Below are 15,761 nucleotides of genomic sequence, written 5' to 3'. Positions count from 1 at the left end.
GCGTCAACCGCAGGCAGTTACCGGCCGCAGTGCCGCTATTTGTACCTCACCCCTCAGAAAAGGACTGTTACGCCCGTTGTAAGAGGCCGCGTACGCGACAAACCGTGCGCGTGCGCGTGCGCGTGCGCAACACTTCCCTCCAACCTCCCTCTCACCTCAGCTAGGCTTTCCCCTGTTCCATTTCCGAAAGAGGCGGGAAGCGAAACCGCCAATAGGGAGAGCGGACCCACAGACCACGCCCCGAAAGGGGGTCTCCGTGAATAGGCACCGCCCCCCACCTCGCGCGTGCGCCGTAGGCAGGCGGAGCGCCTCAGCCTGGGCGGGCTGCGGGTGTGGCCTGGTGCTGTGGCCGCTTCGCGGGGCCCGGAGAGCGGGGCTGGCGGCTCCTATGAGCCGGCGCGTGCGCTGCTCGCCCGCCGCCGCCGCCTCACTGTTGAGGGGTTCGGCCTTCTTCTGCCTGGTCCGGGCCATGAGCCTGTGCCGATCCCCGGCGACCTGCGAGGCGGGGCCCTCAGGCGGCGGCTCCTCCTCCGCCCGCCTGAGCCCCCCGTGGCTGCGGCTGCCGCAGGTGTGGGGCGCCGACCCCAGCAGAACCAACGACCTGCTGCTGCGGCTGCCGCCGGAGGAGCCGCAGCCGCCTCGGCATCATGTCGTCTATTTCCCGGGGGATGTACAGGTACCTGCCCGGCAGGCGGGGCGATGGGGTTGGGCAGGCCACCTCCTGCGTTTACCTGGGGGACGGGAGGCACAGCTGGTGCCGCCTCCCGCCTCTCATGTGTGGGAAGGCAGATCTGCGCCGCGCGTGTTCTTCCACCATTTGCACCTTGTGGGGGGAGGGGACCTGCGGTCCCACTGTGCTGTCCCTAGACTAAAAGTCAGACTCAATCTGCTGCAGCAAGAGGTAGTATTGTTAGGGTGGGGTATTTTTCCAAGTTGCTTAGGATGATATGACGCTTCCCTTGTACCCCAGCCTGGTGCTCTCATAGCTACTGTCAGTTTGTCCATTATACGGATCTGCATCAGAAGTGCTAATGCAGTGTGGGAGCCTAAAGATATGCTGCCAACTGGTACATTTGGGAATGCTCCTGTTGCCTAGTATTATAGCAACATAGCTATAAATAAATACAGTCCTATACTTTAGAGTGCATTGATATCAATTTGCATACATTGTGTGCATTACAACTCTGGTGTTAAATATATTGTAGGTGTGGATGTATTGGGACCTATTTAAAGTTGGACACAGTGAAAGTTTTAATAGTTAACTAGAGTGAAGGTGCTGGCTTGATTTGTTCAGTCTCCTTGTAGTATTCACACTGTGGTTCTGGTTACAGTGAACAGCTACTTTTATACAATTAGATTGTTTTATTAATATGAAAATAGATTTCACTAAGATGATGTGAAATTTATGAAATATGAAAGTTATTTAAAATTCTACTGATGTAGAATCAAGTGGTCAGAAGGTAAGGTTGCTCCAGAATGTTATCCCTATACCTTATGATTAATAATCTAGATCTGATGAAAAACAGGACATGATCAGTCTGAAAACTGGAGCAACATTCATTCTGCAGTTTTCTGGCTCTTGAGTGCTTGGTTTCTTAGCTCTAAAGTTTAGCTAATTGGGCTGTGGGAGCATTGGTCAGCATTCATGGTGGCTGTGTCAATACCTGCCCCAGGACAGGCAGACCATTTAGCAGTCCAGATTCCCTGATGCATCCTCTTTGTGTGCCCCTTGCGGCACATTGCATGTATCCTAAGATGTTAATGGTCTCTTCTTTTGAAAGTTATTCCCTACGCACTATAAAATGTTAAATCTAGCTACTCACTTGTGTAGCTTGTTAGCTTCCAAATCTGAAGTTTATAGACTGCTTGAACCAGTGCCATTAGGCTTATTCTTTCATAGAAGTGCTTATTACCAGTTTTACATGTTAGGTGGCCTGAAAGTTCTTGACACTGGCATCACTAATTGAGATATTCAGTTCCACTAACTTTTTTGTGACACTCTGTATTGTGGCAATAAGGAGCGTTTAAGTGGTTTACAATCACTAAAAATTTATACTTGCAAATTATCTGAGGTGTTGAAGTATTATTTATTGCACAGATGATAAACTCAGACTCAAAGACATTGATGCTGAAAAGGCTTACACATTTAGCTTTGTCTCTGAGTAGTCCTATTTACTTCTGCTTTTTACCACCACAGAAATATTGAACAGTAAATTTAGATGGGGGGCGGGATTTTCCTCCTTTCTAGCCAAAAAGAAGCAAAAACTGCACAACACAATTTTACCATGCTTTTAAGGTTTATGACTGTGTAAAGAAGACTGGACCTTGTCTTCTATAAACTAGGCCTTGTCAACAGTTGTGTGCCATTTCCCCTGTGTTGTGCTTCATGAAAAGTTAATCAGGTCTCTTCCCATTGATGTTAAAATAGTTCTTACGTTTTAAGGTCAAACAGTAATGGTGAGTTAGGGTTTGTTTTTTGTTTGTGAGGCTGAATATAATTTTACAAGTTAACATGACGTGTATTCTACAGAATCTGAGCCTTTTAAAGTGGGAATTCACCCTAACACGCAAGTCAATACTTGGAGACTGAATGCTGTATTTGGGTAGTATTTTGCTATAATATGAATGCAGTGAGCAACATCTGTTTTTTAAAATTTGTTTAAGTTTACATTGTGTACTTATCAGAAAGAAAACATGCTTCCCATTTTGAAGATTAATCTCATCCTGTGATAGCTGATGTTGAACATCTGAAAGACAAACTATCCCAAAGAAAATCATTTATCCCTGTCTAGCAGCCAGCCATAGTCCTTTCATTTTATTTCAGGCTCTCTAGCATAAGTATTTATAGAACGTTAAACCTTTGTTCACCTGAAAATCTGTGCTCTTACAACATAGTAATATATTGTCTGTTTTGATTCTTTCAGAACTATCATGAAGTTATGACCTGCCATCCAGAAAACTTTCAGTGGGAGTGCTGGAGTTTAGAAAATATTGCTACCATACTTGCTCGCCGCTTCCCTAATAGTTATGTTTGGGTTGTAAAATGTTCCCGTATGCATTTGCACAAATTCAGCTGCTATGATAATTTTGTGGCAAGCAATTTGTTTGGAGCACCAGAACACAACAGTGACTTTGGAGCTTTCACACATCTTCATGCTTTGCTAGTTAATGCATTCAGCATCACTCAGAACATTTTGCTGTCCAGAAAGAATACATATAGTTTCAACAAGGATGCAACAATAGCTGTTTGTAAATCCAAATCTGTTCATACTACAAATGGCTGTCCAGCAGCAGAGAGAGAGAGAAATTGTGAACATTCTGGTAATTCTGCTATGAATTTTGGTACACCGTCTGCTATAGGTACAGCATCATTTACTTTGATTGGCTTCAGTAAAGGTTGTGTGGTTTTGAACCAGTTGCTTTATGAATTAAAAGAAGCTAAAAAGGACAGGAACATAGACACCTTTATAAAAAATATAAGAGCATTTTACTGGTTGGATGGTGGTCACTCTGGAGGAAGCAAGACTTGGGTTACTGACCCTGAAGTGCTGAAAGAATTTGTTCAGACAGGGATTGCAGTTCATGCACATGTTACACCTTACCAAGTGTTTGATACAATGAGGTCATGGATTGGAAAGGAGCACAAGAAATTTGTTCAGATTCTTGAAGAATTTGGCACACAAGTAAATAAACAGCTTCATTTTGCAGATGAAGTCCCTTCCCTAGATAACCACTTCCGAGTTCATGAAGTATTTTGAGACTTTGATTACACACCTGTGTACTGTCGTCTTTGCAAAAGCACTTACGATGTTTTAGTCTTGAAACATTGATTTACAAGTTGTTTTGTGCTGACACTCGGTGGAAAATAGTAACTCCATTATAACTTGTTAATCAGTCTATATAAATTCCTGTGCTTTAAGAAGGGCCTTGACAAGAAAGCCTACATGCTTGTGCTGCTCTTTTCTATAGAGAGAGATTGTATGACTCTTAGCAAAAGGTAACAGCTGCCCATATATAGATGTAGTTTTAACGTAATGGACATTTTGAGGTAAAATGTCTGCATTTAATCTGAAACTGATTTCTGTGGCCAAAATGTTCAATCTTGATGCCTGAAGCTAGGCTCCTTACATCATACATTGCTGTCAGCAGGAGTTATAGGTGCTCGGTACCTTTGAATGTTAGATCATTTTTATTAAAGAACCTAACTTTGACTCCCAGTTTTGAAAATTCTGACCTCTGTTAGTAGAAGACAGCAGTTTTGCTTTTTGGCACAAAGGAGGAAAAAATAGTTGTCACAGTCTTTTGCCTACTTCAGTTCAAATGGTATTATTTGGGTAGTTTAAATCTGCCAGCCCTTTAACTTTCCCTGAATGAAGCAAAGTTACAAATGGCACCATTATTTCAAAAGTAAATGTCAGTTGTTTCTTCCTTATAGCCATGGAAAGGGCAAGGTGCTTACGAAGTTCTGTTAACTAATTGCTAACCATATGTCAGGGCATAGCCTTTCGTGTGACAATAATAAACATATAACCATAATTTTTAAATGACCAAGAATGCACTTTAGAGTTTACTATTGGTTCAACATTCCCTATTAATATTGAGGTTTGACTAACTGTTAGAAATTACAAATTATAGCTTCAGCTATAGCAGTTAACCTGTGAGGTGTCTTAATCCATCTCAGTCTGAAACTGTTGGGTCTTCTTTGAAAACTACAACAAATTTGCTGTTCATCTAAATCAAGCCATGAAATGTATTCTATGCTGTATATATTGCAAGTTACGTGGTAACTTCTGGAACATATTCTCAATTGAACAAGAATGTTGAAAAATCAGTTTGTAGAACTGTGATTGATTGTAGTATACAGCAAACAAAGCTATACAGCTTTATTTTCAGAAGCATAATTTTCTATGCAATTTTTTTTAAACCAAAGTGCAAAACTAGATTAGTAAAAATGATGTGGTCAGCTATTTTGGGATAAAAATTTTAATGTATTTCAAAATTACTACCACATGGAAGAGGGATAGAATGTGTGGCCTTAAAATCTTCTTCATATTCATGCAGGTGATAAATGTAACTTGACTTGGAAAATCATAACCCTAAAGATAGCCACATCTGTTAATGAACCAATAGTAGTATGAAAAGGTGTTTTGTCTAGAAATGTGTTGTGAAAACAGTTGTTATAACAACAGCTCCTGGTTGTGAAAATGGAAATACCAAAAGTTAGTGTGGGTCTACTTTGAAAAGTGATAGCGTACAAATTTTGCCATATTCAACTTGTTCCTTGTTTGGGGTTATCTGCCTACTTGGGACAGGTTTTTTGCTATATTTCTTTTTCCTCCTTTTAGCTCCAACATGCTGAAAGAAGGAACAGGATTCTTTTTTCCTTATGCATCATCACACAATTATTGAATTTCCATTCAGCCTTCTCTGTACAAAATCATGGGAGGTTGAGAGTATATGGATGTCACAAACATAATTCAGTATGGGCATATCTTACTGGCAGTGGTGTGCAAGAATAAAAAAATCCTAGCTAGACTCTAGGGAAGTCTTTTTACTTGCAGCTTAGAACAGTTGATATTGAAAGCAAGTGGAAAAACATTGCACGCTAAATACCATATTTTACAGAGCCACTTTCCAGATTAAAACTATATGTTAGGGTCAAATCTGTTTAGGCTTAAATATTTACTTCTGAGTGGAAAAAAATAGTCAGGTCATTAATTATCAAGTGCTTTAAACAACCGAGCAAATTATAGAATATAATAAATAAAATGAATTCATAATGATTAAACTTTCCATGATATCCACCTTCTTCTGCTATTGTTCAAGCTTTATTGAAAGCTTTGGCCAGCTCTACCCACTGGTTATCTTTTCAACACAATTTAACAAGCCTTCTTTATATATACATTCCAAAATAGATGATTACCCATGGTAGCATCTTAACTGCACAAGGAGTGGGTGTCAGGGTTTTTCTATTTGAAATATATGCTTTAAAGACAAAAAAGCACACATTTTGTAGTCTGTTTAATAGAAATCTGCTAATTGAAAGGTCATAAGCAATTAATTCACACTTCAACTGAAATATATCTTATGCTCCTTACTAGTGTAATGAAGAAGCACTTCCAAAGTTGTGCAGATATTAATCTTGGTACACGAGTAAATTCCATATTCTGTAATTAGGAACACTTCAAAACAATATCCAGTGCTAGCTGAAGTGGTGAATATCACTTTTAAGAGGATATTGCAAACCTATGAGAAGAGCTGTGTATACTGACTGGCAGTGTCCTCAAGGTTTCTGAATGGTTGTCCAAAGAAATGTGAATTATCAGTACATCCGAAGTGGCTTGCCATAAATAGTACATTTAATCAAACTGTAGTTCTGTCTTACATTAAAGATAAACACTTATGTTTCCATCATCAAAAGTGTTCTAAGATTTGCTATTTTGTCCCTTTTTTATTTGAAATATTTTGGGTACTATATTTTCATTTTCTCTAACCATTGCAGTGTTCTATTGGGCTGTGCATCTGTCATTCACTTCAGTGCATGCTAAAAATAAAATGTTCAGAATGTGGAAAGTAACTCAGTATTTTTGTGGGGAAAATCAGCTCAATGTGGATGTAAAACTAACTGTATTAAACAAGGAATCTTCAGTTAACTGGTGTGAGGTTGTACTTTATTGTGGATTTGTATGGTGTACTTACTGCTTGCTTAGGACAGTCATAAGAAGGTCTGCTCTTAGTTCTGAGGTAAATATTTCTCCTAACTGCATTTAATAAAATGCCCTTTAGCACATGATTCAGTTCTGTAAAACCATCAAGGATTGTCATTAGCTCTTTAGTGGAGAAGTGTATATACTTTCAAATCTCTGGAAGCAGGGATAAAAAAATTGCTGCAGCTTTGTTTTACTGATCGATTTACCAGTATGTGCAAAGAGCACATTTAATACTTTAAATTTTAATACGGTTTGAATCTCTCTCATCTGGCATCCTCAGAACCTGACCAGTGCCGGATGAGAGAATTTGCCGGATGACGGGAGATCAATATTTTCTAGCACATTACCAACGCTTCCAGTGCTTACTGGGCTCTTAAAATACATTTGGGGTAAATTACAGCTAAATAACAGCACAGAACACCACAACCACCAGTCCTGGCTGTCAGAGTTCATGGGACCACTAGAAACTTCGCCACACCCATGATAAGTGGTCACTTGGCTAACTAAAATTCCAGGTTATGGAAGTTACCAGATGAGAAAGTTCTGGATTAGAGGTTCAACCTGTACCTGCTTATATGTTTAACCACTTAATTAATCCATCTTTTATTTTAAATGTTTTAAAGGTGGCTAAATGAACCATAAAATAATCCAGAATTCTAGTAGTGCTGTAGATAAGTACAAAGGTAACCGTGTAGGTTTATATTAAAATTGATTTTAAGTTATGGTGGAATTGTGGTACTACGTGTTAAACAGTGCAAATATACTAGTTACTCGACTGTAGCAGTTTAAAAGAAAAAGCTGTCATGGTTACCTTTTTGCATACTTAGCTACAGTAGTACAGGCATTTTGATAAGTTTAGCTGTTTCTAAATACTGTAATGTACATTGCAGACCTTTTGCAGCGGCCAACAGGATCTTGGTCTTTTCCCCCTATTCCTGTCCTCGGTTTGTTATCACACCTTCCTTGTCTAGCCATTTCTGTCTCCCATGCACAGTGGATTTTTCCTCTGACTGTGAATGCCCCTTGCTTCTGATTTTTGTGGTGTGGGGCAGTAATAAAGTTTTGGCTTTACTTTCTAACGTTTATTATTTTGTATACCTTCATGTCACTTCTAAACTATGCCAAACTTTTCACTATCTTTATGGAAGCTGGGTTTTGTTACACGTAAGGGTTGCACAATCTGCGCTGCTGACAAGGCTTTCTCTGCAGGTGTTGAGTTCACTAATTCATACTGCTAATATGATGCAGCACTGAAATTTCACTGCTGCAATAGTTCAGTACTAGACTGAAATGACATCCAGTTTAATCCTACCTCTCTATTCCAGAGAGGGCTGTTTACAAGATGAAATCATAATTTGTTTTAGCTTATTCATGCTACTTTTTACCTTTCCTCCATAAACACAGATTGTTTACTTCACATTATGTATGTTTTGGAGTGATTCATTTGCTGTCTGGAAAACACACTGTGGGAATATAAATCAAGAATGGTGCTATCTGGTCTTGAATGCTCAAGTTTATCCCTGTGTTTGTTTTGCTCCTCTGCATCCATGATTTTTCTAGTAATCCTCAATGTTGGGGGCAGAGGGAGAGTGGTGTTTTAAATTCCCATTTGTATGTCTCTTTTTTGACATAAATCAATCCATTGGACTAGATTGAGGTAAAGCACAGTGAAAAATCTTCCCTTTTGGCCAGATGAGAGAGAACTGTGACAAAAGAAGAGTTAACCTCAACAAATGGTGATACATCTTGGAGAAAAATAGCCTGAGAATTTGTATTGGAGGGTGATGCCAAAGAAACATGGAGAGAGTTCTGATCTTTACTTGCAAACTGCATGTCTCTACTGACTTGATGTACCCAAAAGTAAAAATGACATTCATAGATCCATTTGTCATTGACTGAGGACCAATATCTTGATTGCTTTTTATCTTGTCAAAGTATCCCTAAGGCAGAGTTTCCAACCTTTTAAGTAACAGCACACTTCAGTGAGACAATTCCACAGCACACCCACCTTTTTCACCTGAAGGCATTACTCTTGTCGCCCTTGGCTCCACCACCCTAATGGGGGCTCTGCAGAGAGCTGCAGAGAGAGGAAATTGACAAAATCTCATGGCACACTTGGACAGTTCTCATAGCACACCAATGAAAATGCCTGTGCTAAAGGGCTGTGCAGGGGATCTGTGTTTAGCTTAGTTTGCTTACTGATGGATTATTTATTTTGTATCTTACCTATTACAAACAACTCAAGTGAGAGATACTACAGGACAAAAACCCTGCCATTCTTTCACACGCTCCATGAAAAAGGAAGCATCTATATTATCAATTTGTGTGAAAGTCTTCCTCTAATACTCCGTCTGTTCCCAATTTCTTTTGTTCTCATGGGGGAAATGTATAGTGACTACTTCACTGCAAAAGAAGATTAGATGTGGTCTTAGATGTGAAAGTTGTAAGCAGAGATCAAGAAGAGGTTGTGTACCTGTGCCATCATTCTAAGATGGAGTTTCCCAACTTCTGAAAAGGAAGCAAAATGTTGGGTGTGCAGGTGAGTTAGGATTTATTTTTTTTCAAACTATTTGTAACTTTTGTTTGTCTGGAAGGGAGTTTTGCTTTTCTGTTTCTCTTCATCTCATGTATTTTCCCCATCATATCTGACTGACTTCTAAAGGGACATAGTTAAAAGTAAAATACATTAAAGTCCTCTGAGAACAAAAGCTGTGCCTTTCAATCAAGAAATTCACTTTGGTTATTTCCTAAAACTTTCTTCCTCGTATTTCAGAAATTATGTAATTGAAGCTACTGCTTCCTTTATGGTTTTCCTGTTCAAGAAACATGCAATTAATGCAGTAGCCACTACTGAATGAACTTAGAAAATCTTGATACATAATGTTAATAGGGAATCAGATTCCTTATGTTCACTATAACATAAATATATAGCTCAGAACTGAGTTTTCCTCTTTATTTTAATTCAGGTGCGTGTGCTGTATAGTTGATATAAAAGTTACTATTTTTTGAAATTGTCATTTGTGAGTTATTTTTTCTGCAAGCCAGGGGAGAAGTTAACACCATCCATACTGTGTTACAAAAAAAGCAACAATTCATTAGCCAAGATTTTTATTCAGACAGACTTCACAACCTTCATACACTTAGTTTCTGCCAAAGATGTGGGATAGTAATGTTTAAATCAGACTGGTGACCTTATCTTGATTGAACTGAAGTCTGAACATTAAACTTCTATGGGTGGAGGCGTGGAAGTAGAGGAAGTTGTGTGGAAGTATAATTTACTAATATATTTATTCATCAAGTAGTAAATTAATGTCAACTGAACTGCATTTAGTCAACAGTTTCTAATTAACAATTTCCAATAGTGTTAATCATTTAATGCAATTGCGACTCACATGACAGTTCAGTAGGAAGTTAAGCATTCTCTTAATCAGTGAAGTCACTACAGACATGTTAACCCATTCCATGCAAGTAACATGAACCAGACTTAAAAAAGGAGTTCACATCCAACAGCTCCTATTGGCCCTGACGCTGGAAAGCAAACCTGCTCCAGGAAAGCTTGTGAGCAGGTGCTTAAGTGCTTTCCTGAAGTGGGAGCCTGGAGAATAGCGGAGGTGGCTGTGAGATGAGCACTTTAACTCATCTGACAATTTCAGTTAAGTGCCTAGAGGGGAGCACAGTGCTCTTGCAACTCTGCACTAAAACTGGGGGTAATGAGCACTTTGAAAAGACACCACAGGAGATTTCCCTCTTTGATACTACATTTATATTGCTATGGAATATAAACTATGTGGTAACAAACATTTTATTATGGCAATTCTCATCCCCATCATCCACAAGTAATAACTGAGTCCTGTGGCACCTTAAAGGCTAACTGTATTTGGGCATAAGCTTTCATAGGGGAAAAGTCCACTTTGGGGTGTTTTGGCCACTTCTGTCTCCTAAGGCGCCTGGAGGGTGCTGGCACCAATCCTGCTGCCAGTGCACTCTGTACCAAGGACGACAAACTTGTTGCCATGTCTGACGAGACATGCAGGCTGGAGCACCACTTCCATCTTGAGAATCTTTAAGTACTGGGCTCTGTCTTCTAAGGTTCTTGGTTTAAAAGTGTTGCAGCTCTAACAGTGATCCTTCTGACAAGATTTCCCCAGACACTAATCACCACATGCAGGAGTCACTCTTGCACATGCAGAATAGTTTCAGGGAGGTAGCCAGGTGAGTCTCTATCTTCACAAAACAAAAAAGCAGTCCTGTGGCACTTCAAAGAACATCCTAATACTCATTGTGCCAGTTCATTTTCAGCACTTTCCAGATCTGAAGAAGTGGGTTTGCCCCACAAAAGCTCATCACCTAATAAATTATTTTGCTAGTCTTTAAAGTGCCACGGGCCTGCTTTTTTGTCTTGGGCATGCGTTTGCCGCAATCAACACAGGTTTTGACGGCTGGTGCCTTAGGCATGCCATGGTGCCAGGATCTCAAGGGAGGGGAGAACAATCCTTCCAAAACAACAGATCTAATTAACACAACAAAGAATTAAAATAGCTAACCATTTACACTCCAAAAAATTGCTACCACTATAGTACAGAAGAACCCCAAGATACGTGCACTCAAGTTGTGCAAATCTCTGGTTAACACGACTCTGAGCAGCCGGGAGCTGGTCCCTGGCTCTGGGTTGCCTGCCACTCAGGGGAGCCAGGAAACAGACCAGTGCAGCAGCCCAGCAGCTAGAAGCCAGCTCCCTGCCACTGACAGTAGTGGGGAGAGTGACCAGCACTGCTGCGGTGGTCAGTTTCCCCATTCCTGTCAGTGGCGGCAGCCTCCCCACTCCTGTTAAGGGTGGCGAGAGCCAGGCTGCTGCCACTGACAGGAGCAATAGCCTCCCTGCTCCTGTCAGGCTGCTACCCCAACAGGAGTGGTTTCACAGCTCCTGTCAGGGATAGCAGCCTGATTCATGGCTGCTGCCACTGACAGGAGCTGGGAAACTGACCAGTGCAGCAGTGCTGATCAGTTTCCCATCTCCTGGGAGTGGCTGGGAAATCAGGCGCCAACTCTCCATGGCTCACAGGAGAGGGAAAACTCAGCTTGTCTGTCAACTCCGTGTGGCTCACAGGAGACAGAAAACCATCCATCGCTGCTGCTCCTGGCTGCATCCTGACTCCTCTGCGTAATGTGAAATTTGACTTGCACAGGAATGCAACCTCCCCATAAATCAGGGATCTACTTCACTTACAACTACAAGTGCAAGCAAGTCACCGTGGAAAGAAGGACATGAGTGGTGGGAGGGGAGTCAGCATGGCTCTCTATCGAGTGCCATGAAGGCACCACTACAGGGCAGATGGGAGTCTGGACTGACCCTAAGGTTACTGCTAGGGGAAAAATCTTTCAGCTGCCCTGCACACATGTTCATGAGCACCTAACTTGGCATGCACATGAACAATCAAAGAAAAAGTAAACCCGCCAAGTAAACAGTTTTGAAGTGGTGAAATAATGGACATTGGTACTATTAACAGCGCTTAGTATACCTGCTTAGTATACCACTATTGGTCAAGTTCAGCTTGCCTTACTAATGCTAATAGTCCCTCACAAGGACTACTTGTGTAAGTGAAGCAAGTAGAGTTTCATTTAAGTGTTTAAAAGGGCTCAACCTATTTGTCTACTGCTGATACTAAGTGTTTTCCTCGCTTGTTTGGGTAACACCAAGGGTCAAGCTCCAATCCTGTCAACAGCCATTGATAACAATTTATAGCAGAAAACGATAGAGGAGATTAATACATAAATGTCCATTGGACATTCCTTACATGAAGTTTTTATTTCATTTTTAAAGCATAACATTATTTAGCCAGCTCATGCCTACGATGGATAGTTTAGCTGGCCTATGCTAGTAGCCTCACAAAAGAATATTTTAAAAGGAATGTTTTTCATTTGATTTTTCTTTCCATGGCAACTGTATAAAGAAAAATATATAATGTTTATATTCTGAAATCAAGTGTTGTCCTTTGTCATCTGCTCCACCAAGTGTAAATATTGTTTTAAATTCTTTCCAGATGTAGGTTTGTAATAAAGTCAGTTACATTAAGATGTCAGTCCCCAATGTTGTTGCAGTGTAACAAAACATAAGGGATGAGCCAAGTTTTGATGGGGGATGGGGTGTTGCTCACATTTAACTATCTCAACTTCACCTATTGTGACACTGTCAGCCATCTTTATTGCCATGTTATGGATGCTATTTGAAGTACTTCTTTTAAATATTTTTGTAGTGTTAGAATAGAAAAATAGTTGGCAAATGCCCAATCACAGAACTTTCTGGTTTATTGTAGTGTAATTCCATTTTGCTTTGGGTCCCACTAGCATGTCCACTTCCAAGCATATTATTTTAGTACAGTAACTTTGATTTTAGGTTGAGAGAGATTCACTAATCATCCTAGCTTGAAGTTATTCCTTAAACACATTGGACCTAATCTGCCACTGTGCTACTCCAGTTTTACACCAATGACCTGTCTTGAATCCTGAGTAATCTCAGACCACTTTCTACTAGGCAAATATCCATAATGCTACCGGTGCCCTTGCTGGCAGTGTCTATAGAGAGACTATATACTAGGGAGGCCATGCAGAGGGAATGATATCCCTCAATCACTCCACCTGGAGCAGGAGTTAATTGTTGCCAGCAACAAGAGGATACAATCATCTAGTTTTCAATATTTTAAAAAATACATAGATACCACTTAAACAAGGGTTGTGTAGCCAGGATATTTACATTGTGTAATACAAACAGTTGCCTTTACTACAGCATTTGGCTCACGTTGAAATAGGCTGTGCCCTTAACCAAATTTCATGTTATATTAAACAGGAGACTTATTTCACACTACAAGGACCATCCCAGCCTTTAATTGATATGAAGTTTCATACTGGATTAATTTGCTCAAATATATTTGGGTTAGAGTTTTTACTTATACAAGGCATTGAAGAAAAATATTTCAAAAATGCATCCAGAATAATTGATTTGATAATTGTTACAATAATTAGTGCTACAGAAAACCTTAAAACCTGAACCAGCAGAGACAGCATTGGGAGAGAGGGTGTCTAAAATACAGTGCCCTTCTCTTCCATCACCCAGCCCCAAAGATATTGCTACCTGCAAGCTGTGACACACACAGATCAGAAACATGTTGACTACTGCATGATGCAACCTTCTTTCCTTAGGAATTAGTTGTATTCTGTGGCAACTAGAGGCCCCAGTCACGGTTTTATGCCTCATGTAACTGAAGGAGCTGGGCAGGGAGGAAGAAGGAACAGTGCAGCCCCCTGCACCTCTGTGGGCTGGTAGTCTGGAAAGCTGCTGATGGCCAAGAGGATGTGAAGCCAGAAGTAGCAGGGTGGAAAACCAGTGAAGTATTAGGTAGCAGTTCTGTGCTGGAACTTGGGCCCCAGCCTGACGCTGCTTTTTCCTTTCTCCCCAGTTCCTGAAGAGGCCTGGGGGGATGCTCTGAACACCATTTCCAAGGATCCTTTGTTCCAATTTGTGAGAGCCCTTGAATCCTTTCTCACTCCAGTGCCTGGATGCACAGTCTTACCTGAACTCCCCTCTTTCCCCTAATGTAGCTACAAAGTTGTTTTAACTACAGAAGTGGAAATTTAGAGGAATACAGATAGTTTCAGTGTTCTCAGGTTGCAATTCTGTCCTCAGTATGCATAACGTATGCACATCAAGATCACCCGGCTGGTTATATTCATGTCTATTCATTAGTTTGGCATTTTGCCCATACACATGGTGGGAAATGATTTTCTCTAAGTCAGAGCTGCCAACAAAAATGGGTTTAGATGAATAATCGGCAGCATTGCAAGGCCCAGCTTCTGCAGGAAGCCTGTGTTCTGTGCCTTATTAGTAGCATGTACCTCTTTAGTCCTGCTAACAGCTTTTGACAAGTCACAATTCTCAATGCTATTGGAAGCATCAGACTGAGCTAAATGGCAGATGAATGACAAAACCTCAGCTACATTTATCTCATGCTGTAAATAGCAGAAGATATTTAAATGGACAATAGTAGCATTTCATATTTGTCAGATGTCCCTTTACCATTGATCGTACAAAACAAGACTCCCTAGAGCAACATTATAGCTCCATTCACGGGGAAGCTACAGATTCGTATCTCAGGAATGGGGTCCAATTGACAGATGCTACTCCTATTCACACAGTCACACAATGCATCTCCACTAGTTAGGGTTCTTGAAGCGCTCACAACCGATTCCACAGCTAAAACAATATTACTGGGGTCTTGCTCTCAGTTCCTGTATCTGTAGAATACAAGCCTCCCTTTGGTTTATCAAGTACTGTACAACTGCCTGGGGGTAGCAGTGATAGTCTGATTCAACGGCAAAGCTGTGGGAGATAGAGCTCCTTCTATAATAAAACTATACAAGTTAGCAGGTCCTTTTCTTCATGTAGCTGATGGGTCTCAATTTAAAATAAAACAAACTTGCATGAACTTCTTATGCCTGTGGTTTGTGCTTTCCGGTGGGTGTCTGCTCTGGCATGGCACCACAATGGGGAGTTGCACCACTATGCCTGCTCCCATGCTGTTGTGCACAGGACTGAGTTATAGAGGCATAAAGTGAAACCTGTTCCAGAACAAGGACAGCAACAAGGCCAAATGTGATCAGCTCACATGGACCTTCTCAGAGGTGATGGCACCTTTGCGGAGCTTTACTGTCTAAGCTGGGATTAAGGGAGATACACTCAGGAGTTACTGCATGCCTCCTGTGAGCCTAGGCCAGAGGCACAGGTGTGCCAACAGTGAAAAATTTTGTTGTAAGAATGCTCAGAGGTTAAGTTTTTAAGCCTTATCTTGTGAGTGAGCATATTTTTAAACGACAACTGCAGGAGATGTTTGACTCTGTTTAAGTATCAGAATATCTGCATGAGTTTCTCTGGACATTTTTTTAACCTCTGTTTACTGAGTGTTGGTGTAGGATATGGCAAAGGAACCAGTGCTCCTCTTGAAGTATCCAGAAATCTCAAGACCCCATCTGCAAGTATTGTGTATATTGATTATAAGA

General features: G+C 40.8%; 1 protein-coding gene across 1 annotated transcript; it reads left to right on the top strand.

The window, feature by feature from the left end:
* The first annotated feature begins 313 nt into the window (after positions 1-313).
* C8H2orf69 (chromosome 8 C2orf69 homolog) lies at positions 314-6,684 on the top strand. The gene is made up of 2 exons (XM_075001035.1): positions 314-676; positions 2,925-6,684. The coding sequence occupies exons 1-2, from the start codon at positions 389-391 to the stop codon at positions 3,756-3,758; spliced, it is 1,122 nt and encodes a 373-aa protein (XP_074857136.1). The 5' UTR covers positions 314-388; the 3' UTR covers positions 3,759-6,684.
* Positions 6,685-15,761: the final 9,077 nt, after the last annotated feature.

This window comes from Carettochelys insculpta, chromosome 8 (genome assembly GCF_033958435.1).
Source record: "Carettochelys insculpta isolate YL-2023 chromosome 8, ASM3395843v1, whole genome shotgun sequence".
Taxonomy (NCBI): Eukaryota; Metazoa; Chordata; order Testudines; family Carettochelyidae; genus Carettochelys; species Carettochelys insculpta.
Note: the sequence above shows the minus strand (reverse complement) of the source record. Positions and strands in the feature narration are given on the sequence as shown.